Genomic DNA, 24,948 nt, shown 5'->3' on the forward strand with positions numbered 1-24,948 from the left:
TGACTGTGAGGGAGTGACTGGGGGGGGGGGGGGGGGGTCATCTCGTGAGCATCACTGACTGCGATGTAAAGATTATTATATAAAGGAAGGACTGTTTCCTTTATTCAGGGAGCTTCCCTGACACACCTTGCAAGCATGGTTTCTCCAAAGCTTGCATTGTACCGTGATTAATAAAATTTTGCTTGTTCACAGAAGTTGGTGTGTTGCAGTTGCATCAAGTGTGTAAGTGTCTCAAGAAAAAAAAAGAACCTAACACAGTGTCCACTCATCTGCTCTCATAGCGTCTGCTCAGTCATGCCAACGTACCATGCCTCAGAGCATCCTTGCCTGCAGCTTATGTGATAGACCATGTTGGTCGAGTCACATGAGTACTCGCCGTGTAGTCATTCCAGTGCAGCTGTGTGTTTTACCTGTTGGATGAAGTGCAGAAATTCACCAAGCTTCCAAAGACAATTTACAAACCCAAACTCTTCCATCTCGAAGGACAATGGGAGGAGACACATGGGAACACTAGCCTGCAAGTTCCCGTCCAAGCTTGGAGATATATCACCGTTCCTTCAGTGTCACTGGATTTATATGCTTGAACTCTCTCCCTAATGGCATTGTGGATCTACCTACTGAAAATGGACTGCACCAGTTTAAGGCAGCAGCTCACACTACTGCCTACACAAGGGCAGCTAGGGATGGTATAAATTCTTACTCAGCCTGCAATACCGACATCCCATGAATGTTTAAAGAAAACCACTGCAGCCCAAAGACTGCAAGAACCCTAAAAAACAGTTTATCGTCAGCTTCGAGTGCAATTAATTCTATCCTAGTCAGTAAATCCACATACAACTAATACATTTTTAAAAAATGATAAAGTTCCTCCCAGTCATAATGGGTAGGGAAATTCAGATGGTCATCCATTGAAATTTGCAATTCCAAGATAAGACTGTTTATAGAACTGTTACAGCATAAGGAGGTCCCATAACATCTATATTAGCTCTCCAAATGGCACTAAACAAAATGATCCTTCTGATTTCTTCTCATAACTCTGGGCATTGTTCTTCTCAAAATAGTCACCAAATTCAGTTTGAATACCTCTGTTTTACCTGACTCTAACACACTCAGGCACAGAATTTCAGACCCTAACCACACACTGTATAAAAAAAAAGCTTTTCCTTAAATCACTTTTGTTTCATTTGCTAATTACTTCAAATCTCTGAGTGCTCATTCTTGATCTGTTTGGGATACTACACTATGTAGGAGAACTTGGAGATGTTAGTGCCCCATCTGACTTTGTCTTTCAGGTCACAGATTTGAGAAGTTGAAGCAATGACAAGTTGCTACATTTCAATTTATGAGATCCACATTGCAGCCACTCTGCTATTGAAGGAAGTAAATATTTAGTTAGGTGAAAGGTGCACCAATTAACCAGGCTGTGTCCTTATGGCAGAACTTCTCAAGTGTTGTTGGAGCTGCACTCATTCAGGTAAGTGGAAAGATTTCAAATTCTACTTCTGAGATGTCCCTTGTAAATGGTGGACAAGTTTTGGGATATAAAAAGAGAGGTGTCTCTCACTGCAGCATACAAAGTTTCTAATCATCTGTTCTTGAAACCACAACATTCATGTAGCCAAGTTTTTGATCAATTATGATTGCAATGGTAATGCCATTTGATATCATGGAATCTTAATTAGAATTGCTTATTTGAGAAGGTTATTGTCTGACAGAGGCACAGAGGAGGACCATTCATTCAAAGTTCCTGACAGCTGTCTATGGAGAAATCCAGAGGTAAAAACAATGACTGCAGATGCTGGAAACCAGATTCTGGATTAGTGGTGCTGGAAGAGCACAACAGTTCAAGCAGCATCCAAGGAGCAGCGAAATCGACAGCTTTTGCCCGAAACGTCGATTTTGCTGCTCCTTGTATGCTGCCTGAACTGCTGTGCTCTTCCAGCACCACTAATCCAGAATATGGAGAAATCCAATCAATCAGTGCCATTCCCTAGCGCTCTCTCCCCCACACCATGCAAGATTATTTGCCTTAAGAGCCCAAGCAATTTCCCACTGAAATCATTAATCTCCATTTCCCTATATTGATGGGTAGCAAGCACCAGGTGATTCACACTTGCTGTATACAAACAAATTCTCATACCCCTCCTGTATTTCTTTCACAAATCTTAAATCTGTCACCTAGCTAATCTGTACCATCAAGCTAATGGGAACTGTTTCTTTGTCAAAGCTGTCTAAACGGATGAAATCTTCCTTCTAACTCCTTTGTTCCAAAGAAAACTACAGCTTCTCCAGACTAAGACTCTTATTAAAATTCAGAGAACCAGATATTGCCTCTGCACCCTCAAGGTCTACATGAATCCAGTGAACACGTGATTTCATCACTTTAAATCTTCCAGATACTAGTGATATTCTCTAAAACAAAGATATAGGCGCAAAACTAGGCCATTCAGTCCATCGAGTCAGCTCCACCACTCAATCATAATGGATGTTTCTCAACCCCATTCTCTAGCTTTCTCTGCATAACCCTTGGTCCTTTTAGAGTCAAGAATCATAGAGATTACAGTACAGAAACAGATCCTTCGGTCCAACTCATCCATGCCGACCAGATATCTTAACTTAATCTAGTCCAATTTGTCAGCACTTGGCCCATATCCTTCTAAATCCTTCCTATTCATCTACCTATCCAGGTCCCTTTTAAATGTTGTAATTGTACCAACCTCCACCACTTCCTTTGGTGGCTCATTCCATTCACGCCACCCTCCTGCGTTAAATACATTCAATGAATTGGCCTCCAGAGTCCTCTGGCAATAAGATCCACAAAGTCACTGGTGGCGAAATTCCTCATCTCAGTCCTAAAGGTCACTCCTAAAACCCATGGCTGCGATCTCGAGTCCTAGTCTCTCCTACTAGTGGAATCATCATCTTTGTGTCCACTCTATACAGGCCTCTTAGTATTCTGCAAGTTTTAATCAGGTTTCCCCCATCTCCTTCTACTCTCCAATTGAGTACAGACCCAAAGTATTCAATCGTTCCTCACAAAACAAGCCTTTCATCCCCAGGGTCATTCTTGTAAACCTCTTCTGGACCCCCGCCAATGCCAGGACATCCTTCCTTAGATACAGGGCCCAAAACTTTTCATTGTATTCCAAAATTACATCAGACTAGATCCTTATAAAACCTCCGCAGAACATCTCTGCCTTGGTGCTCTAGCCCTCTTGAAATGAATACTGTACTAACACTGCATTTGCCTCCTTAACTGCTAACTGAACCTGCATGTTAACCTTAAGAAAATCCTAACTTGGACTCCCAAGTTGCTTTCTGGTTCAGATTTCCAAAGCCTTTCCACATTTAGAAAATAGTCTATGCCTCTATTCTTCCCACCAATGTGCCACTTTCTCACACTGTATTCTGCCGTTTCTATGCCCACTCTCCTAACCGGTCTTTCTGTAGCGTTCCTGCTTTCTCAACAGTACTGTCACTCCACCTTTTTGTCATCTATAAACTCAGCAACAATGCAATGAGTTCCTTCATCCAGATCAGTAATGTATATCGTGAACAGTTGTGGTCTCAACACTGACTCCTGTGAAACTCAACTAGTCACCAACTGTCATCCTAAAAATGATTCCTTTATTCCCAGTCTTTGTCTTGCCCAGCCAATCCTCGATCATTGCTAGAACATAGTTCTTATCACATAGACTCTTATTTAGCAGCCTCCTGTGGTGCGCCTTGTTAAAAGGCTTTCTGAAAATTCAAACAGATTGCATCTACTAGCTCTCCTTTGTCTAACTTGCTCATTACCTCCTCATAGAATATACAAGGTGAAATAGTGTAAATAGTTGGCGTGCCCTTATCCAAGGAAAGGCCTGCTGGCATCAGAGGCAGTCCAGTGAAGGTTCACCAAGTTGATTCTGTACGTGGAAGGATTTTCTTATGAGGAGCAGCTGGATCTTACTCATTGGAGTTTAAACAAGTGAGAAATCATTGAAAATAAAATTTATTAGGTGGCTTGACTGGTTATATATGGAGAAGTTGTTCCTCCTTGAGACAGGATCTAGGGCCAGAGGACAATCTCTAGATTACGGATCATCCATTTAAAAACAGTAATGAGGCTGATTTTCTTCAGAAGGTAATCAATCTGAATAATTTGTTCCTATCTTTTTGCTTGCACTTTACGATTCACAACAGCAAGAGAACTCAGCCCTGTGGAATGCTCCTTCTGCAATATGTGGGAAACCAGGAACACTTTCAGTGTTCATGGTGACCACATATGCAATAAGTGTGTTCAGCTGCCGCTCCCAATTGACTGCATCTGGACCTGCAAATGGACTCACTATGGAGCATCTGTGATGCTGAATGTGTCGCAGATAGCATGTTTAGTTAAATGACACACCAAAAGGGCAGGATACACAGGCAGAAAAATGTTGGCTGGCCACCAGGAAGACTAGCAAGTACGAGCAGATAGCACAGGTGTCCCTGTAGCCATTACCCCCTCGAACAGATATATTCTGTTGGCATGGTGGTGGTGGTGGGGGAAATGGCCTCTTGGAGAAAGCAACAGGCAGGCTTATGGCAGCACAGTTGGCTCTGCTGCATAGCAGGGGAAGAAAAGGATTGGGAGAGCTTTAATGAGGACTTGATTGCAAAGGGAAATGACAGGGGTCCTGTGGCAGCAAATGAGATTCTTGAATTATATGTTGCCTCTCTGGTGCCAGGGTCAGAGATGTCCCTGTAGGGCATTTTAAAGGGGGATGGTGAACTGTAGGCAGTTGTGGTGCACATTAGTACTAGCCACTTGGGTTAATAAAAATGGTGCTGTAACAGGAACTTAGTGAGTTAGGTAGCAGATTAAAAGAAAAATATTAAACTGTAATCTCCATATTACTTCCTATTGCCACATGCTATGTGATAGGTCAGATGAACACATGGCTAAAGGGATAGTTCAGGAGGGAGGACTTTAGATTTTTAGATAATTCAAAAATGTTTTGGGATAGGTGGGACCTGTACAAGCTGGGAGTTTCACTTGTGCTGCTAGGGAGGTTTTAAACTAATTTAGCAGGGAGATGGGACAGAGAAGATGTAAAACCAAATGAGAAAATGCTGGAAAACCTCAGCATGTCTGGCAGCATCTGTAAGGAGAGAAAAGAGCTGACGTTTAGAGTCTAACTGACCCTTTGTCAAAGCTAAAACAAGGGAGAAATAGGGAGGTATTTATACTAGGCTGATAGGTCAGATGAACACATGGCTAAAGGGATAGTGCAGAAGGGAGGAGTATACTATACTAGGTCTCAGCCTAGTATAAATCCCTCCCTATTTCTCCCTTTTTTTTTTAAAGCTTTGACAAAGGGTCAGTTAGACTCGAAACATCAGCTCTTTTCTCTCCTTACAGATGCTGCCAGACCTGCTGAGATTTTCTAGCATTTTCTCTTTTGGTTTTAGATTCCAGCATCCACAGTAATTTGCTTTTATTATGGAGAAGATGCAAAGTTGGGAACAAGATCTAATCAGGTATACCTGGTATACTGTAAGAAATGCTTAGACAATCCAATAAATAGAGAAGACATGAGCATGATAAGGCACTTGGTAGGTCTGAAAAGCTAAAATTGCACTTACAGGTTGTTCTGCTATAACGTGCATTTCATTAATGCAAGTTCACTATAATTGATGCACATTGATGAATTGGCATGAACTTTTAAAACATGTGTTGGCTGTAATGCGATTACATCACCAACACTAAGCCTAAGCACGGTTTCTAACGTGTGATTCTTTCATAACGTAGTGTTGCGCAAGAACATAAGCATCACGTCATAGAAAAACTACTTGTAGTTTAATTAGTGCAGTTTGGTGTTTGTTGGTCAGCACAGACATGATGGGCCGAGTGGCCTGTTTCTATTCTGTATAACTCTAATTAAGGAGAAGCATCTTAAATTGGATGCATTGGCATGAAATTGTATAATCAGCAAGAACAGGAGTGATGTGGAAGGTGGAGGAGATCTGGATGAGCTACATGAAACTTAAGCAGGAGAAACTAACCAGGACAGCATTGGAAATGTTTTAACATTTCACCATGACAAGGCCATGGATTTTAGCAGCAGGCAAGGGCAGGACATAGAATTTTACAGAGTTGAAGTAAAGTCAGAGTTCTGGCTCAGGCTCTTCCAAGTACCAAACAAAACAATGCAAGTTTCACACCAATTTCAATTTAGGTAATCACATGCACTTAGATTTAGCTTAAAAGTACGCTCTCAAATTTTGTAAGTTATGCAAAGACCTGCAATCTGTTGAAACAACATTGCCAACTAAAGTCACAAAGTTCATTTGAATTCAGGCAGCCAGAAAAACATCTTTACAAAAAGTTCACTGCAATATGCAATTTAAGTATTGCCAGATAATATTAAAACTGTTCACTCCTTAGCATACATAGAATAAATATGGAGCAAGCAAAAAATTAATCCTGAAGAAACCCTGCAAGGGCCTCAAACAATCTACATGCAATTTCTGAGGTCATAGACAGTTAAGCTGCCAAAGCCATTCACACAAATTCTGAAGACAGTCCTACATTGTTCAATTATTTGAGGCAAGTTTTGCAGTTATTCATCAGTACAAGTCAAGTTTAGTCTTCAAGCCTCTGAAAAACAAAACTGGCCAAATGTTGCATTCAAAAAGACCAAAAAAAATCCTGAAAAGGCACGTTTTTCAAACTGATTACCAGACTAGCTTGCTCTAAAGATATTTTACTTTAATTCCCAAAAGGCTGAACTGAAGTGGTTTTGCACAAAATCTGAGTAATATAGTAGAGATCTTAACTTGCAATAATTGTAACACAAAGCAAGTAGCTATTATTATTATCCTTGCTCACATACTAGAATTAAGAAATTCTGTATACAGTATATTCTATACAAAGTTTAGAAATCTGAGGCTTTATTAACAGGCCCCCAACACCAGGTTATAATCCAACAGGTTTATTTGAAATCACAAGCTTTTGGAGCACTGCTCCTTCATGAGGTGTATAATTGCTTTTACTCTTATGCTATAAATTGTGTGCCTGTGTGCTTCCCCCCACTTCACCTGACAAATGAGCAACGTTCCAAAAACTTGATTTCAAATAAGCCTGTTGGACTATAAACCTGGTATCTTGTGACTTCTGACCTTGTCCACTCGAGTCCAACACCGGACCTCAACATCTTTATTAATAGTGTTATAGAGGACATTATACTGGCATCCAAAAAAAATTGGTTAATATAACTACATCTCTATTTGGAGTATTATGGTGCAACTGTAGTCTCCCTCCCTGTGGGCCAATTGGTCCAAATTTCAAGTCTCACCACAGGTGTGTCACAACATGGCTGAATAGCTTGGTTAGTTTCCAGTACAAGGGGAAAGAGTAACATTAAAAATATCAGTGCCTATTTTTTCATAATGGTTTGATGACCAGGTGGAGGCAGACAATGAGTCGCCAAAGCTTTAGTTGGAATGTCTAAATACAATGAGGAAGATTTGGAAACTTCTGTAAATATAATCAAGGGATCAAGTCTCAGCTAGTTTAAGAGTTTAGCAAGGTTATCTATTTTTGAAAGAAACAGAATTTAAACCCAAAACTGCAGAAAAGAAAACAATTTTCTTTAGGATTGCTCTTCTTAGCTTCTGGAAACTACACTTCCATTTTTACCAAACTAGGTATAAAATCATCCCTTTATTCATTAAGCATATAGAATCTTGGGCTTCATAAATAAACATATTTAGTATGAAAGCAGGAAAATCATGCTGAGCTTTAATAAAACTTGAGCTAGGCCACAACTAGATGAGTCAGGCAGCATCCAGGGAACAGGAGATTCGACGTTTCGGGCACAGGCCCTTCTTCAGGAATGAGCAGAGAGTGTTCAGCAGGAGAAGATAAAAGGTAGGGAGGAGGGACTTGGAGGAGGGGAGTTGGAAATGTGATAGGTGGAAAGAGGTCAAGGTGAGGGTGATAGGTCGGAGTAGGGTGGAGGCGGAGAGGTCAAGAAGAAGACTGCAGGTCAGGAAGGCGGTGCCGGGCTGGAAGGATCCGGCTGAGACAAGGTGGGGGGAGGGGGGATGAAGAAACTGGTGAAGTTTCTTCACCAGTTTCTTCATCCCCCCTCCCCCCACCTTGTCTCAGCCGGATCCTTCCAGCCCGGCACCGCCTTCCTGACCTGCAGTCTTCTTCTTGACCTCTCCGCCTCCACCCTACTCCGACCTATCACCCTCACCTTGACCTCTTTCCACCTATCACATTTCCAACTCCCCTCCTCCAAGTCCCTCCTCCCTACCTTTTATCTTCTCCTGCTGAACACTCTCTGCTCATTCCTGAAGAAGGGCCTGTGCCCGAAACGTCGAATCTCCTGTTCCCTGGATGCTGCCTGACCTGCTGTGCTGTTCCAGCAATAAAGTTTCAACTTTGATCTCCAGCATCTGCAGACCTCACTTTCGCCACAACTAGATGCCCTTGTATAGGTGAGGTGGAGTAGATTTATTAATATGGTTCTAGAGATTAGGGAATTTAGCTAAGGATCAAGTTAGAGAAACTGGTGTTATTCTCCTTGGAGTTTAGGAGATTGCTGGGAAGTTATAACAGGTTTAGATGAAGTATAAAGTAAAAAGCTGCTCCCATGAGCTGACAGTACAAGGTTTAGGGGATACAGATTTAATGTTCTGGGCAACAGGTACAGAGGGACTATGTATGGTTATTTTAGATTGGTGTTGAAAAAGCACAGCAGGTCAGACAGCATCCGAGGAGCAGAAAAATCAACGTTTCGGGCAAAAGCCCTTCATCAGGAATAGAGGCAGGGTGCCTGCAGAGTGAAGATATAAATGAGAGGGGGGTGGGGGTGGGGAGAAAGTAGCAAAGAGTACAATGGGTGAATGGGGGTGGGGTTGGAGGCGATAGGTCAGAGAGGAGGGTGGAGTGGATAGGTGGAAAGGAAGATAAGCAGGTAGGACAGGTCATGGAGATGGTGCTGAGATGGAAGGTTGGAACTGGGGTGAGGTGGGGGAAGGGGAAATGAGGAAACTGGTGACGTCCACATTGATGCCCTGGGGTTGAAGTGTTCCGAGGCAGAAGACGAGGCGTTCTTCCTCCAGGCGTCGGGTGATGAGGGAGTGGCAGTGGAGGAGGCCCAGGACCTGCACGTCCTCGGCAGAATGGGAGGGGGAGTTGAAATGTTAGGCCGCAGGGCGGTGGGGTTGATTGTCCCAGAGATGTTCCCTAAAGTGCTCTGCTAGGAGGCTCCAGTCTCCCCAATGTAGAAGAGACCGCATCGGGAGCAACGGATACAATAAATGATATTGGTGGATGTGCAGGTAAAACCTTGATGGATGTGGAAGGCTCCTTTGGGGCCTTGGGGGAGGTGTGGACGCAGGTTTTACAATTCCTGCAGTGGCAGGGGAGGAAGGGTGGGGGGGGGCGTAGACCAGGTAATCACAGAGAGAATGGGCTTTGCGGAAAGCGGAAAGGGTAGAGAGGGAATATATATCCCTGGTGGTGGGGTCCGTTTGGAGATGGCGGAAATGTTGTCGGATGATGTGATTTATGCGAAGGTAGGCAGGGTTGAAGGTGAGCACCAGAGGGGTTCTGTCCTTGTTATAGTTGGAGAGGTGGGATTTGAGTACAGAGGTGCAGGATGTGGACGAGATGTGGTTAAAGATGCCCTCCAATGCATCTCGTCCACATCCTGCACCTCCGCCCTCAAACCCCACTCCTCCAACTTTAACAAGGACAGAACCCCCCGATGCTCACCTTCCACCCTGCCTTTCGCCCTGCCTTCCGCATAAACCACATCATCTGACGACATTTCCGCCACCTCCAAACGGATCCCACCACCAGGGATACATTTCCCTCCCTATCCCTTTCCGCAAAGACTGTTCCTCTGTAACTACCTGGTCAGGTCCACACTCTCCATGCTCCTCCTCCACTGCCACTCCCTCACCATCCGATGCCAGGAGGAAGAACACCTCAGCTTCTGCCTCGGGACACTTTAACCCCAGGGCATCAATTTGGACTTCACCAGTTTCGGCATTTCCCCTTCCCCCACCTCACCCCAGTTCCAACCTTCCAGCTCAGCACCATCCCCATGACCTGTCCTACCTGCCTATCTTCCTTTCCACCTATCCACTCCACCCTCCTCTGACCTATCATCATCCCCACCCCTATTCACCCATTGTACTCTTTGCTACCTTCCCCCATCCTCCTCTCTGACCCATTACCTCCAACCCCACCCCTATTCACCTATTGTACTCTATGCTACTTTCTCCCCACCCCTCTCTCATTTATCTCTCCACTCTATAGGCACCCTGCATCTATTCCTGATGAAGGGCTTTTGCCTGAAACATCGATTTTCCTGCTCCTCAGATACTGCCTGACCTGTTGTGGTTTTCCAGCACCACTCTAATCTGGACTCTGGTTTTCCAGCATCTGCAGTCCTTGTTTTTACACTGGTTATTTTAGAAGCAAAGCAAGACTTAATGACTTAGAACTCAATGTTTTTGCCTCCAAACAACAGGGCAAAGAATGATTTCAAAAGGTATACTGGATTTTCTTGAATGTTTGTTTCCTTTTATTCAAGTATGGGATGTGGGCATCACTAGCTGGACCAGTGCTTATTGCCTATTCCCCAGCCTTTTTTTCTAATAATTGATCATTGGCAATGGAAGTCACTGGCAAGGCCAGAATTTATAGCTCATCTCTAATTGTCCAGAGTGCACTTAAAAGTCAACCACATTGCTGTGGATCTGATGTCACATGTAAGCCAAACCAAATAAATTACAGATTCCCTTCTTTAAAAAAGGACAGTGAACCAGATGACTTAACAACAAGCAGCGATGGTTACATGGAAGCCATAAGGCAAGCTTTTTAATCCCAGATTTCTATACAATTCAAGTTTCACCATCTGCTGTGGTGGAACTCAAACCAAGTTCCCAGAACATTAGCCTCATGCTCTGAAGGGAAGATTTTTGGAGCAACAGAAGACAGTTGGGTCTAAGACATTAACCTGAGGAATTAATACAGCAATGACCTGGAGCAGAGAAGACAGATCTCCAACAACTACAACCATTGTCCTTTATACCAGGTACTCCGATGGGAAAAAAGATCAAGCAGAGTCAAGCATGGATTTGTGAAAGGAAAATTGTGCTTGACAAATCTACTGGAAATGTTCGAGGATGTAACTAGTAGATTGATCATGAGGAGCCAGTGGATGTGGTTTATTTGGGGTTTTAGAAGGCTTTCGATAAGCTCTGACAAAAGACATTAATATGCAAAATTAAAGCACATGGAATTGCAGTATTGGCATAACATGGATAGAGCGCTAGTTGGCAGACAAGAAACAAGAGTAGGAATAAACAGGTTTTTTACCGAGTGGCAGATAGGGATCAGTGTTCAGATCCAACTTTTCACCAATATAATATTAATGCAACTAATGTAATATCTTTATGTCTGTAGATGATATAAAGCTGGGTGGAAGGGTGATCTGTGAGGAGAATGCAGAGATGCTTCAGAAAGATTTGGACAAGGTCATTGAGTGGGTAAATACATGGCGATGAAGTATAATATGGTCAAGTGTGAGATTTTTTACATCTGTATCAAAAACAGGAAGGCAGATTATCTGAAAGGCAACAGACTGCGAAAGGGTGTGGTGCAAGACTGTTTTCTTGTATGTTAGTCAATGCAGCAAAAGAAGATACGGCAAGCGGTAAAAACAGCAAATGGTATGTTAGCTCTTTTAGGAGAGGATTTGAGTACAGGAACAGGGATGTCTTGCTGCAATCGTATGAGGAAAGACTGAGACACTTGGGGCTGTTTTCATTAGAGAAAAGAAGGTTTAGGGGTGACTTGATTGAGGTGTACAAGATGATTAGGGGGTTAGATAGGGTTGACAGTGTGAACCTTTTCCCGCGTATGGAGTCGGGTATTACAAGGGGGCATAGCTTTAAATTAAGGGGGGGTAGATATAGGACTGAAGTTAGGGGTAGGTTCTTCACTCAGCGAGTCGTAAGTTCATGGAATGCCCTGCCAGTAGCAGTGGTGGACTCTCCCCCTTTATGGGCATTTAAGCGGGCATTGGATAGGTATATGGAGGATAGTGGGTTAGTATAGGTTAGGTGGGCTTGGATCGGCGCAACATCAAGGGCCAAAGGGCCTGTACTGTGCTGTATTCTTCTATGTTCTATGTTCTAATTGTAGAGCCTAAATGAGACCACACCCAGAGCAGTTTGGTTTCCTTATCTGAAGATGGGAGGGGGTGGGGAGAAATTTTATAGAAACCTAAAAGCTTCTAACTGGACAAAGAAAGAAAGGATGGCCTAATTAATTAGGGCTCCAGAACCAGTGAAGACAATTTAAGGATACAGAGCAGGCTGTTTAGAACAGAGAAACGGATAAAGTTCTTCACCCAGAGAATACTGAATCTGTGGAACTCTTGCCACAGAAAGGAGTTGAGGCCAAAACATTGAATGTTTTCAAGTAAGAATTACACACTCTTTTATATCTTTCCCCTCTCATTGATAGTTAAATAGCAAATATTGTTTGCCTTTTAAACCAGGTAGGGTGACTTGGCCAATCCAAGTCACCCTACCTGGTTTAAAAGGCAAACAATATTTGCTATTTAACTATCAATGAGAGGGGAAAGATATAAAAGAGCCCCATGGGGCAACATTTTCACAGAGGATGGTGTGAATATGGAATGAGTTACCAAAGGAAGTGATGGAGACTAGTGCAATTACAACATTTAAAAGACATTTGAATGGGTATATGAATAGGAAGGCTTTGGAAGGATATGGGCAGGGTGCTGGCAGGTGGGACTAGATTGGGTTGGGATATCTATGATTCTATACTTCTTGGGGATCAAGGGATCAAAGAATATGAGGAGAAAGCAAAAATGGTGTACGGAGATGGGTGATGGGACTGCAGGCTTGAAGGGCTGATTGGCCTACTCCTATTTTCTATGTTTAGTCTGTGAGACTGCTCTCCCACTTTTAGCACAGGCCACCAGATGTTTGCAAGGAGTACTTTGCAGGCCAAAAAGGCTAAGTTTGCAACTTTCATTTCTGTTGGCAGGTTAGGGTTAGGTCCTACTGGTTTCATTGGTTGATACAATTGAATAGTTTGTTAAGTCAGCTTAACAGGCAGTTAAAAGTCAATCACATGAAGACCTGACCAAATAAGGATGGCAGTTTTCCTTCTGTCAAAGGACATTAGTGTAGCAATTTTATTTTTGTGATAATTGATAATATTTTCATTATTAGATTTTAAGTTTTCTATCCCCATGACAAGATTCAAGATCAGCTTCCCAGAACATTATCTGGGTTTCTGAATTACAGTTCCAGTAACAACAGAACAACATAATCTCTCCTTGCTTAAAATGGTTATCATTTGCTCAGCCTGCACGAAAAGTCTTGGCTACTGAACAGTCAAGGCAGAGAAGTCTTTCTCTTTGTTGGAAGGGTCAGGAACAAAAGTGAATGGGAAAACTAACAAGGTGAAAAGATGATCTTTTGAAACAAAACTATAATACAATATGGATTGCACTGTCTGAATCTGCCACTCTGCTCTATATTTCAATAAGAAATGGAATACATACTTGAAGGAAAAAACATTTTGGAGGCCTATGGGAAAAGGACAGTGAGTAGAACTACTAAAATTGTTCTTGATGATATTGTTTGCTGACACGAGATGTCTTCACTAAGAGGCAAAAATACTTATCCCACTATTTAAAAATACGAATCCCCTGTACACAAATAAAATTTCCACAATGGAGTTGAAAATTTGTTTAAAAATTGTGATACCCTCGTATGAAGAAATTCCTCATTGCAGTTCTAAAGGGTCACCCCTTCCCTTGGAGGTTGAACCTGCAGGTCTTAATCTGTCCTACTAGTAGAAATACCTTCTCCACCTCTACTCTATCCAGACCTTGCAATATCCTGTAAGTTTCAGATACTCCTTCACCTTTCTAAACTCCATTGAACACAGACCCAGAGTGCTTAATCTCTCCCCATAAGAGGAACCTTTCATGCCCAGAATGATTATTGTAAACCTCCTCTGGACTCCTCCAAAGCAGCACATCCTTCCTTAGGTGCAGGACCCAAAATTGGTCACTATATCCAAATGTGGTCTGACCAGAGGCTTATACAGCCTCAGTAGTACATCTCTACTCTTGCATCTAGCCCTCTTGAAATGAATACTAACATTGTATTTTCCTTCATAACTGCCATATGAACCTGCAGGTTGACCCAAGGAGAATCTTGGGCTATGTCTCCTATCTCCCTTTGTGTTTCAGATTTCTGAAGCTATTCGGTTAGACAAAAATAGCTTACATCTCTATTCTTCCAACCAAAGTACATAAACTCACACTTTCCCACACTGGACAAAGTAGTGGTAGATTGAATATACTATTCTAGCCAGTTTAGTTCCTTCTGCTGTCTCCCCACTTCCTCAACACTAACCTGTCCCACCAACTATCCTTGTGTCATCTACAAAACGCAGCACCAATGCCCTCATACCCTTTGTCCAGATCGTTAATATACAATGTGAATAGCTGTGGTCCCAACACAAACTCCTGTACTCCAATAATCACCAGGTGTCAGCCTGAAAAAGTCCCTTTTATCCTTACTCTTGGCCTTCTGCCAGTCAATACACTATCCATACTAGTACCTAGCTTCTAAAACCATGGGCTCTCATCTAATTTGGCAGCCTACTGTGCAGTACCTTGTCAAAAGTCTTATGGAAATCCCAATAAATCATGCCCACTGGCTCTCCTTTGTCAAACTTGCTTGTTATCACCTGAAAGATATCTAACAGATTAGTCAGGCAGGACCTCCCTTGAGGAAGCTGTGCCGAGTCAGTCATATTTTACAAAGCTTTTCACTGCACTTAAGTTCATGTGACTACAATAAATCAAATCAAACCATGTACTTCCAGGTATTCTGCAATCTCATCCTTAATAACAGACTCTAAAATCTTACCAAAGACTGACATCAGGCTAACCAGTCTACAGTTTCCCGTACACATAGAATCCAACTTATGCACAGACATAGAATCCCTAATGTGGAAACAGGCCCTTCGACTCAACAAGTCCACGTCGACCCTCCGAACAGTATCCCACCCAAACCTGTTCCCATTATCCTATTACTCTACAGTTCCCCAACTAATGCACCTAACCTACACATCCCTGAACACTATGGGTAATTTAGCATGACCAATTCACCTGACCTGCACATCTTTAGATTGTGGGAGGAAACCGGAGCACCCGGAAGAAACCCACGCAGACGTGGGGAGAATGTGCAAACTCCGTACCGAGAGTTGCCTGACACTGGAGTCGAACTTGGGTCCCTGACGCTGTGAGGCAGCAGTGCTAACCACTAAGCCACCGTGCCGCCCCTACCTTCTGCTTGCCTCCCTTCTTAAACAAGCTGTTTACATTAACCATTTTTCATTCCTCTGGGACCCTCCCTCAGTCCAGTGATTCCTGAAAGATCACCACAGTCTCCTGAACTATCTCCTTCAGAACTCTGCAGTTAGCCCATCTAGACCAGGTGATTTATCAACCTTCAGTCATTTCAGTTTCCCCAACCCCTTCTTCATGATGGCCACTATACTCACCTCTGACCCCAAATTTCTCAAATTTTAATATGCTGCTGGTGTCTTCCACTGTGAACACGGAGTCAAAAAATATGGCTGGACAAAGCACAGGTCAGGCAACATCCAAAGAGCAGGAGAGTCAAAGTTTTGGGTATAAGCCCTTCAGTAGCATGCCCGATTTCCAGTGCCACACTTTTCGTCTCTGACTCTCAGCATCTGCGGTTCTTACTTTCTCCTACCTACTGTGAACACTGATGCAAAGTACCTATCCAGTTCCTTTGTAATTTCTTTCTCCTCCAATACTACTTCTCCAGGCTCATTTCCGAGTGGTCCAATGTCCACTTTTGCCTCTCTTACTCTTTGGATATCTAAACAAAAAACTCTTGCAATAATCTTTTCTATTAGTAGCTAGCTTACTCTCATTTCATCTTATCCCCCCCAACTGTATTTTTGGTTGTTAACATTTACTAATTTTTAAAAGGCCTCATACCAATCTTCACCACTCCGTATACTTTATCCTTTACTTTAATGCTGTTCTTGACTCATCAGGCATGGTTGCCTCATCGTCCTCTTCATGTGTCTCTTCTTTCTTGGGATGAATTTCTACTGTGCCTTCCAAATTACCCCTGTATCTCTTACCATTGCTGCTCCACTATCTTCCCAACTGAGGCCCCCTTCCAAATCAACTCCAAACCAGCTCCTCCCCATGTAGCTATTGTTACCTGAACACAAATGTCCTCCCATTTCATCGGATTCCAGTTTCTCCCTCTTAGGCTGCATGGTGAATTCTATCATATTACGGTCACTGATCTCTAGGGATGTCTTCGCCTTAAGCACTCAAATCAAGTCTGCTTCATTACAGATCAAATTCAGCCGCTTCCCTAGTGGGTTCTACCACAAGCTGCTGTTAAGCCAATTTTGTATCCATTTGGCAAGCCCATCTTAAATCCCATGTAATCTAACTTTATTAGTCTACCATGCAGAACTTTGTAAAAGGCTTTACTAAAGTCCAAGTAAACATCATCTACCATTCTGCCATCAATCTTCTTGGTTGCTTCAAAAAAAAACTTAATCTAGTTTATGAGACACAATTTCCCTCACAAAAAACCATGATGACCACCTCAAATCATTCCTTGCATCTCTAAATGCAAATAAATTCTTTCTTTCAGAATCACCTCCAACAAGCCATCCTGGGAGGGCGAACAGCAAGTGACGTCACCATGGGAAGTGACATCACCATCCCAGCGAAACCCAAACATGTGGATGGGGGGGCCGGAAGGATCGGCGGTGCTTCGTCCGGAGGCTCACTGGGGATGTTGTCTAGTGTGGTGACATGGCATCTGAAAATGGACCTTCCAGATCAGCGAGCAAATCTACATCCAGAATTGAATGAAGCCTTAGAAAAATATAAAGGCAGTGGGAGTATACTTAAGAGGAAAATCAGGAGGACAAAGGGGGACATGAGATAGCTTTGGCAAATAGGTTTAAGGAAAATCCAAAGGGTTTTTATAAATACACTAAGTAGAAAAGGGTAGCTAGGGAGAGAACAGGGCCCTCAAAGATCAGCAAGACAGCTTATGTGTGGAGCCGCAGGAGATCAGGGAGAAACTAAACAAGTATTTTGCATGTGTTTACTGTGGAGTAGGACATGAAAGATATAGAATGTGGAGAAATAGATGGTGACATCTTGAAAAATGTCCAGTTAGAGGACTAGGTGCTAGATGCCTTAAAACGCATAAAAGTGGATGAATCCCCAGGACCTGATCAGGTGTATCCTAGAACTCTGTGGGAAGCTAGGGAAATGATTGCTGGGCTCCTTGCTGAGATATTTGTATCATTGATAGTCACAGGTGAGGTGCCGGAAGACTGGAGGTTGGCTAACGTGGTGCCACTGTTTAAGAAAGATGGTAAGGAAAAGCCAGAGAACTGTAGACATGGTGAGCCTGACAATCAATAGAAGGCAGGGTTGTTGGAGGGAATCCTGAGGGACAGGATTTACATGTATTTGGAAAGGCAAGGACTGAATAGTGATAGTCAGTATGGCTTTGTGCATGGAAAAGCATATCTCACGAACTTGATTGAGTTTTTTTGAAGTAGTAAGAGGGCAGAGTGGGATACTGGTTAGCAAGGTTAGATCTCATGGAATACAGGGAGAACTAACCATTTAGATACAGAACTGGCTTGAAGGTGGAAGACAGAGGGTGGTGGTGGAGGGTTGCTTTTCAGACTGGAGGCCTACAACCAGTGGAGTGCCACAAGGATTGGTGCCGGGTCCACTGCTTTGTCATTTATGTCAATGATTTGGATGCGAACGTAGGAGTTAAAGTTAGTAAGTTTGCAGATGACACCAAAATTGGAGATGTAGTGGACATGAAGGTTCACTCAGAGTACAATGGAATCTTGATGAGATGGACCAATGGGCTGAAGAATGGAAGATGGAGTTTAATTTAGATAAACAGGAGGTGCTGCATTTTGGAAAGGCAAATCAGAGCAGGGCTTATACACTTAATGGTAAGGTCCTGAGGAGTGTTGCTGAAAAAAGAGACCTTGGAGTGCAGGTTCATAGCTCCTTGAAAATGGAGTTGCAGGTAAATAGGATAGTGAAGGCGGCATTCAGTATGCTTTTCTTTATTGGTCAGAGTACTGAGTTGGGAGCTCATGTTGCGGCTGTACAGGACATTGGTTCGGTCACTTTTTGACTATTGTTTGCATTTTTGGTCTCCTTTCTATCGGAAGGATGTTGTGAAACTTGACATGGTTCCGAAAAGATTTCCAAGGATGTTGCCAGGATTGGAGGATTTGAGCTATAGGGAGAGGCCGAATAGGATGGGGTTGTTTTCCCTCGAGTGTAGGAGACTGAGGGTGACCTTATAGAGGTTAATAAAATCATGACGGGCATGGACAGGATAAATAGACAAATAGGATAAATAGACAAAGTCTCTTCCCTCCAGAACTAGAGGGCATAGTTTAGAATGCAGTTTTTAGACTCCCTGCAGGGGCAGCACGGTGGCTCAGTGGTTAGCACTGCTGCCTCTCAGCCCCAGAGACCCGGGTTAGATTTCAGCCTTGGACACCTGCCTATGGAGTTTGGTCATTCTCCTAGCATCTGCGTGGGCTTCCTCCGGGTGCTCCGGTCTCCTCCCGCAATCCAAAGGTGTGTGGGTTAGGTGAATTGGCCATGCTAAATTGCCCACAGCATTAGATGCATTAGTCAGGGTAAATGTAGAGAAATACAGGTGGGATACTCTTTGGAAAGTCAGTGCAGACTTGCTGGGCTGAAGGGCCTGTTTCCACACTGTGGGGATTCTAAGTTCTAAATTCTCAACTTACCACTGAAGTCAGACATAAGTCTATAGTCTTCAGGCTAATGCCCGAAACGTCGATTCTCCTGTTCCCTAGATGCTGCCTGACCTGCTGCGCTTTTCCAGCAACACATTTCCATCTCTGATCTCCAGCATCTGCAGACCTCACTTTCTCCTCATAAGTCTATAGTTCCCAAGCTTCTCCTTACATCCCTTCTTAAACAAAGGCACAACATTAGCCATTTTCCAGTCACCTGGTACCTCACCCATAATTACAGATAATGCAGAAATAGTTCTGCAAGGGATCCCACAAGTTCCTCCCTAACTTTTCAAATCACCCTGGGATACACTAAATCAGGTCCTGGAAATTTATCCACCTTTATATTTTCTCAGACTTCTCACATTTCCTCTTTTATAATATGAACTGTTTTCAAAACATCAATACTTATTTCAGAAATCCCTAGTCTCAATGTCTTTTTCCACAGTAAAAACTGATGCAAAATATTAATTTAATATCTCTCCCACCCCCTGAGGTTCAACACAAAGATGACTTCTTTGAACTTTAAGGGGCCCAGCCCTCCCTCTCTCTGTCATTGCTCTCTGGCTCTTAATGTACTCTTAAAAAAAATCTCTGGATTATCCTTAACCTTATCTGCCAAAGCTATTTCATATACCCGCTTTGCCTTTTTGATCTCCCTCTTAAGAATACCTCTACATTCTAGACACTGTTCAAGAAATTCATTTGAACCCACTTGTCTATATCTGTGATTTTAAAAAAATTTTTGACTAGAACCTCAATATCTTTATTCATCCATTGTTCCCTAGTCCTAGCAGCCACACCATTCACTTTCACAGGAACACAATGACTCCGAATTCTCATTATCACACTTTTGAAAGCATCCCACTTATCAGATGTCCATTTAGCTGCGGTCAACCTGTACCAAATAACTTTTGAAAGTTTATTTTGTACTGTTAAAACTTACCTTACTCCAATTAAAAAGTTCAAAAGTTGAGGGGTGATCTTGTAAAGATTTTTGAAAGCACGAGGGGTATGGATAAAGTAAATGGCAAATGCCTTTGCCCCAGGGTGGAGGATTTCAAGACTACGGGACTTTTATTTAAGGTGAGAGGAGAAAGCTTTTAAAAAAGACTGAGGAGCAAGTTTTTTTTTACACGGTGGTTTGTGTATGGAATGAACTTCCAGAGGAAATGGCAGATGTGGGTCAAGTTAAAACATTTAAGAGACATTTGGGTAAGTACAATAATAAGAAATGTTTTGGAAACCATGCGCAGGCAATTTGGGGTTATAGAGTCATAGAGATGTACAGCATGGAAACAGACCCTTCGGTCCAACCCGTCCATGCCGACCAGATATCCCAACCCAATCTAGTCCCACCTGCCAGCACCCAGCCCATATCCATCCAAACCCTTCCTATTCATATACCCATCCAAATGCCTCTTAAATATGGCAACTATACCAGCCTCCACCACATCCTCTGGCAGCTCATTCCATACACGTACCACCCTCTGTGTGAAAAAGTTGCCCCTTAGGTCTCTTTTATATCTTTCCCCTCTCACCCTAAACCTATGCCCTCCAGCTCTGGACTCCCCCACCCCATGCCCCTAAAATTTGTAAACCTCTATAAGGTAACCCCTCAGCCTCCAACGCTCCAGGGAAAACAGTCCCAGCCTGTTCAGCCTCTCCCTGTAGCTCAAATCCTCCAACCCTGGCAACATTCTTGTAAATCATTTCTGAACCCTTTCAAGTTTCACAACATCTCTCTGATAGGAAGGAGACCAGAATTGCACGCAATATTCCAACAGAGGCCTAACCAATGTCCTGTACAGCCGCAACATGACCTCCCAACTCCTGTACTCAATATTCTGACCAATAAAGGAAAGCATACCAAACGCCTTCTTCACTATCCTATCTACCTGCGACTCCACTCTCAAGGAGCTAGGAACCTGCACTCCAAGGTCTCTTTGTTCAGCAACACTCCTTAGGGCCTTACCGTTAAGTGTATAAGTCCTGCTAAGATTTGCTTTCCCCAAAATGCAGCACCTCGCATTTATCTGAATTAAACTCCACCTGCCACTTCTCAGCCCTTTGGCCCATCTGGTCCAGATCCTGTTGTAATCCGAGGTAACCCTCTTCGCTGTCCACTACACCTCCAATTTTGGTGTCATCTGCAAACTTATTGACTGTACCTCTTATGCTCACATCCAAATCATTTTATGTAAATGACAAAAAGTAGAGGGCTCAGGACCGATCCTTGTGGCACTCCGCTGGTCACAGGCCTCCAGTCTGAAAAACAACCCTCCACCAACACCTTCTGTCTTCTACCTTTGAGCCAGTTCTGTATCCAAATGGCTAGTTCTCCCTGTATTCCGTGAGATCTAACCTTGCTAACCAGTCTCCCATGGGAACCTTGTCGAATGCCTTACTGAATTCCATATAGATCACATCTACTGCTCTGCCCTCATCAATCTTGTTACTTCTTCAAAAAAAACTCAATCAAGTTTGTGAGGCATGATTTCCCACGCACAAAGCCATGTTGACTATCCCAAATCAGTCCTTGCCTTTCCAAATACAAGGTGCTCCTGTCCCTCAGGATTCCTTCCAACAACTTGCCCACCACAGAGGTCAGGCTCACCGGTCTATAGTTCCCTGGCTTGTTATTACTGTCCTTCTTAAACAGTGGCACCACGTTGGCCAACCTCCAGTCTTCTGGCACTGCACCTGTGACTATTGATGATACAAATATCTCAGCAAGAGGCCCAGCAATCACTTCTCTAGCTTCCCACAGAGTTCTCGGGTACACCTGATCAGGTCCTGGGGATTTATCCACTTTTAACCGTTTCAAGACATCCAGCACTTCCTCCTCTGTAATCTGGACATTTTGCAAGATGTCACCATCTATTTTCTACAGCCTATATCTTCCAAATCCTTTTCCACAGTAAATACTGATGCAAAATACTAATTTAATATCTGCCCCATTTTCTGTGGCTCCACACAAAGGCCACCTTGCTGATCTTTGAGGAGCCCTATTCTCTCCCTAGTTACCCTTTTGTCCTTAATATATTTGTAAAAACCCTTTGGATTCTCCTTAATTCCATTTGCCAAAGCTATCTCATGTCCCCATTTTGCCCTCCCGATTTCCCTTTTAAGTACATTCCTACTTTCTTTATACTTTTCTAAGGATTCACTATCTATCCTGTCTATACCTGACATATGCTTCCTTCTTTTTCTTAACCAAACCCTCAATTTCTTTAGTCATCCAGCATTCCCTATACCTACCAGCCTTCCCTTTCACACTGACAGGAATATACTTTCTCTGGATTCTTGTTATCTCATTTCTGAAGGCTTCCCATTTTCCAGCCGTCCCTTTACCTGCCTCCAATCAGCTTTCGAAAGTTCTTACCTAATACCGTCAAAATTGGCCTTTCTCCAATTTAGGACTTCAACTTTTAGATCTGGTCTATCCTTTTCCATCACTATTTTAAAACGAATAGAATTATGGTCGCTGGTCCCAAAGTGCTCCCCCACTGACACCTCAGTCACCTGCCCTGTCTTATTTCCCAAGAGTAGGTCAAGTTTTGCACCTTCTCTAGTAGGTACATCCACATACTGAATCAGAAAATTGTCTTGCACACACTTAAGAAACTCCTTTCCATCTAAACCTTTAACACTATGGCAGTCCCAGTCGATGTTTGGAAAGTTAAAATCCCCTACCATAACTACCCTATTATTCTTACAGATAGCTGAGATCTCCTTACAAGTTTGTTTCTCAATTTCCCTCTGACTATTTTAGGGGGTCTGTAATACAATCCCAATAAGGTGATCATCCCTTTCTTATTTCTCAGTTCCACTCAAATAACTTCCCTGGATGTATTTCCAGGAATATCCTCCCTCAGCACAGCTGTAATGCTATCCCTTATCAAAAATGCCACTTCCCCTCCTCTTGCCTCTGTTGCTATCCTTCCTGTAGCATTTGTATCCTGGAACATTAAGCTGCCAGTCCTGCCCATCCCTGAGCCATGTTTCCATAATTGCTATGATATCCCAGTCCCATGTTCCTAACCATGCCCTGAGTTCATCTGCCTTCCCTGTTAGGCCCCTTGCATTGAAATTAATAGCTATGGCTTATATTTTAAATTAAATCAAGAGACTTCTCTCCAGATCATATAATCAAGAAAGAATCCACTATACTCACTACTGCAACCTCTCTCTTAGACAGACTTACCTTGTCCCTGCCTGCCCTGACTGTTTAACTCACTTCTATTCTCAGCTGTACCCGTCTCAGATCAATCACTTTCCTCACTATCTCCCTGGGTTCCCCCCCACCCCCCAACCTTACTAGTTTAAATCCTCCCAAGCAATTCTAGTATATTAGTCCCCTTCCAATTTAGGTGCAATCCCCATCCTTCTTGTACAGCTCACTTCTACCCCAAAAGAGATTCCAATGATCCAAAAATGTGAATCCTTCTCCCATACACCAGCTCCTCAGCCATGCATTCATCTGCTCTGTCCTCCTATTCCTGCCCTCACTAGCTCTTAGCACCAGGAGTAATCCAGATATTACAACCCTCGAGGACCTCCTTTTTAAATTTCTGCCTAACTCTCTGTAATCTCCCTTTAGAGTCTCAACCTTTTCCCTTCCAATGTCATTGGTTCCATTGTGGACAATGACCTCCTGCTGGCCCCTCTCCCCCGTGAGAACATTCTGCACTCAAACATCCTTGATCCTGGCACCAGGGAAACAACATACCATTCTGCTTTTTCTCTGCTGGCCACAGAAACATCTATCTGTACCTCAGACTACAGAACCCCCTAACACAATTGATCTCTTGGAAGCTGACATACCCCTCGTTGCATTAGAGCCAGTCTTAATACCAGAAACTTAGCTGTTCGTGCTACGTTCCCCTGAGAATCCATCACCCCGTACATTTTCCAAAACAGCATACCTGTTTGAAATGGGTATATTCACAAAAGACTCCTGCACTAGCTGCCTACCTCTCTTACCCTTCCTGGAGTTAACCCAATTATGTGACTGTATCTGAGACTTTCCCCCCTTCCTATAATTGCCATCGATCACATACTGTTGCAAATTCCTCATCGCTTCTATCTGACTCTCCAACTGATCCACTCGATCTGATAAGATTCGCATCCAACAGCATTTATGGCTGATATAATCCGCAGTAACCCTTAAACTCTCTTTAAACTCCCACATCTGACAAGAAGTACATATCACTACAAAGGCCATTTTTGCTCCTTCATAATCTACAGACCCAGAAAATAACACTGTCTTATTCCTCTACAAACACACTGCCCCAGGTTAAATTAATAGCTATGGCTTATATTTTAAGTTTAATCAAGAGACTTGCCTCCAAATCATATAATCAAGAAAGAATCCACTATACTCACTACTGCAGCCTCTCTCTTGGACAGACTTAAAACAACAATTAACTTATCTGATTCTGTGCTGTGAACTTCGCCCAACAGTTCCTCCAAGATTTAGTTGTGAATTTCACTGTTTGTTAATTTTCCCAGATGCACTCCAATATGGTTGGCATGAACTGGTCGGACCGTGGAGTTTGTTTCCATTCTGTATGACTCTACAACAAGGTGCTCCAAAAACCCACTGCATAGACAATGCAGATTCCTTTTCTTGAAATCAGCTTTTTCCCAGTCCACCTGCATCTTGATGCCCTCCATGATTATTTTAATAGTGCCTTTCTTGGAATGTGACAGTACTGTGCCTTTGAGAGAGAAGTGTTCTGTCCTGTTTCTCTTGCAGAGAGGTTTGCCAGAATTGTGCTGAAGTCCAGGGCTCATCTGCTATTTCCGCTTTTAAATTTCTTTTTACTTACTTTCTTGTGGACAGCTTGACTGCAGTGGCATAGGTGTCAATGACATCAGCAAGGTGCCAAGCGCATTGGAGGGGAGTTTGTGTTCCCAGCAGCAGTAGAGGGAGGCAGTTTTGACTAGCAGTATCTGCAGCAGCTGCTTCAACATGGCTGGTCTAGTTTCAAATCTGAGCCCAATTTGGGACTCAG

At 43.1% G+C, this 24,948-nt stretch overlaps 1 protein-coding gene across 10 annotated transcripts in view; it reads right to left on the reverse strand.

Annotated features, from left to right (window-relative positions):
• Positions 1 to 24,948, reverse strand: part of add1 (adducin 1 (alpha)) — a 180,474-nt gene that overhangs the window by 132,568 nt on the left and 22,958 nt on the right. For 5 of the 10 annotated variants that reach the window (XM_087974404.1, XM_087974372.1, XM_087974424.1 and 2 more), the window contains exon 1: positions 307 to 325. The exons of 3 other annotated variants lie outside the window; for them this stretch is intronic. Coding sequence is in view for 1 of the 7 variants with exons in the window: in XM_087974442.1 (XP_087830568.1) it covers positions 307 to 350 (44 nt within the window). In the remaining 6 variants the exon portion in view is untranslated. Of the gene's footprint in view, positions 1 to 306; positions 381 to 24,948 lie in introns of those variants that run through there. 2 more of the 10 variants (XM_087974442.1, XM_087974434.1) reach the window with 2 other exon arrangements.

Source organism: Chiloscyllium plagiosum, unplaced genomic scaffold (assembly GCF_037043375.1).
Source record: "Chiloscyllium plagiosum isolate Xiang-an unplaced genomic scaffold, Cpla_swu_hap1 HiC_scaffold_2, whole genome shotgun sequence".
Taxonomy (NCBI): Eukaryota; Metazoa; Chordata; class Chondrichthyes; order Orectolobiformes; family Hemiscylliidae; genus Chiloscyllium; species Chiloscyllium plagiosum.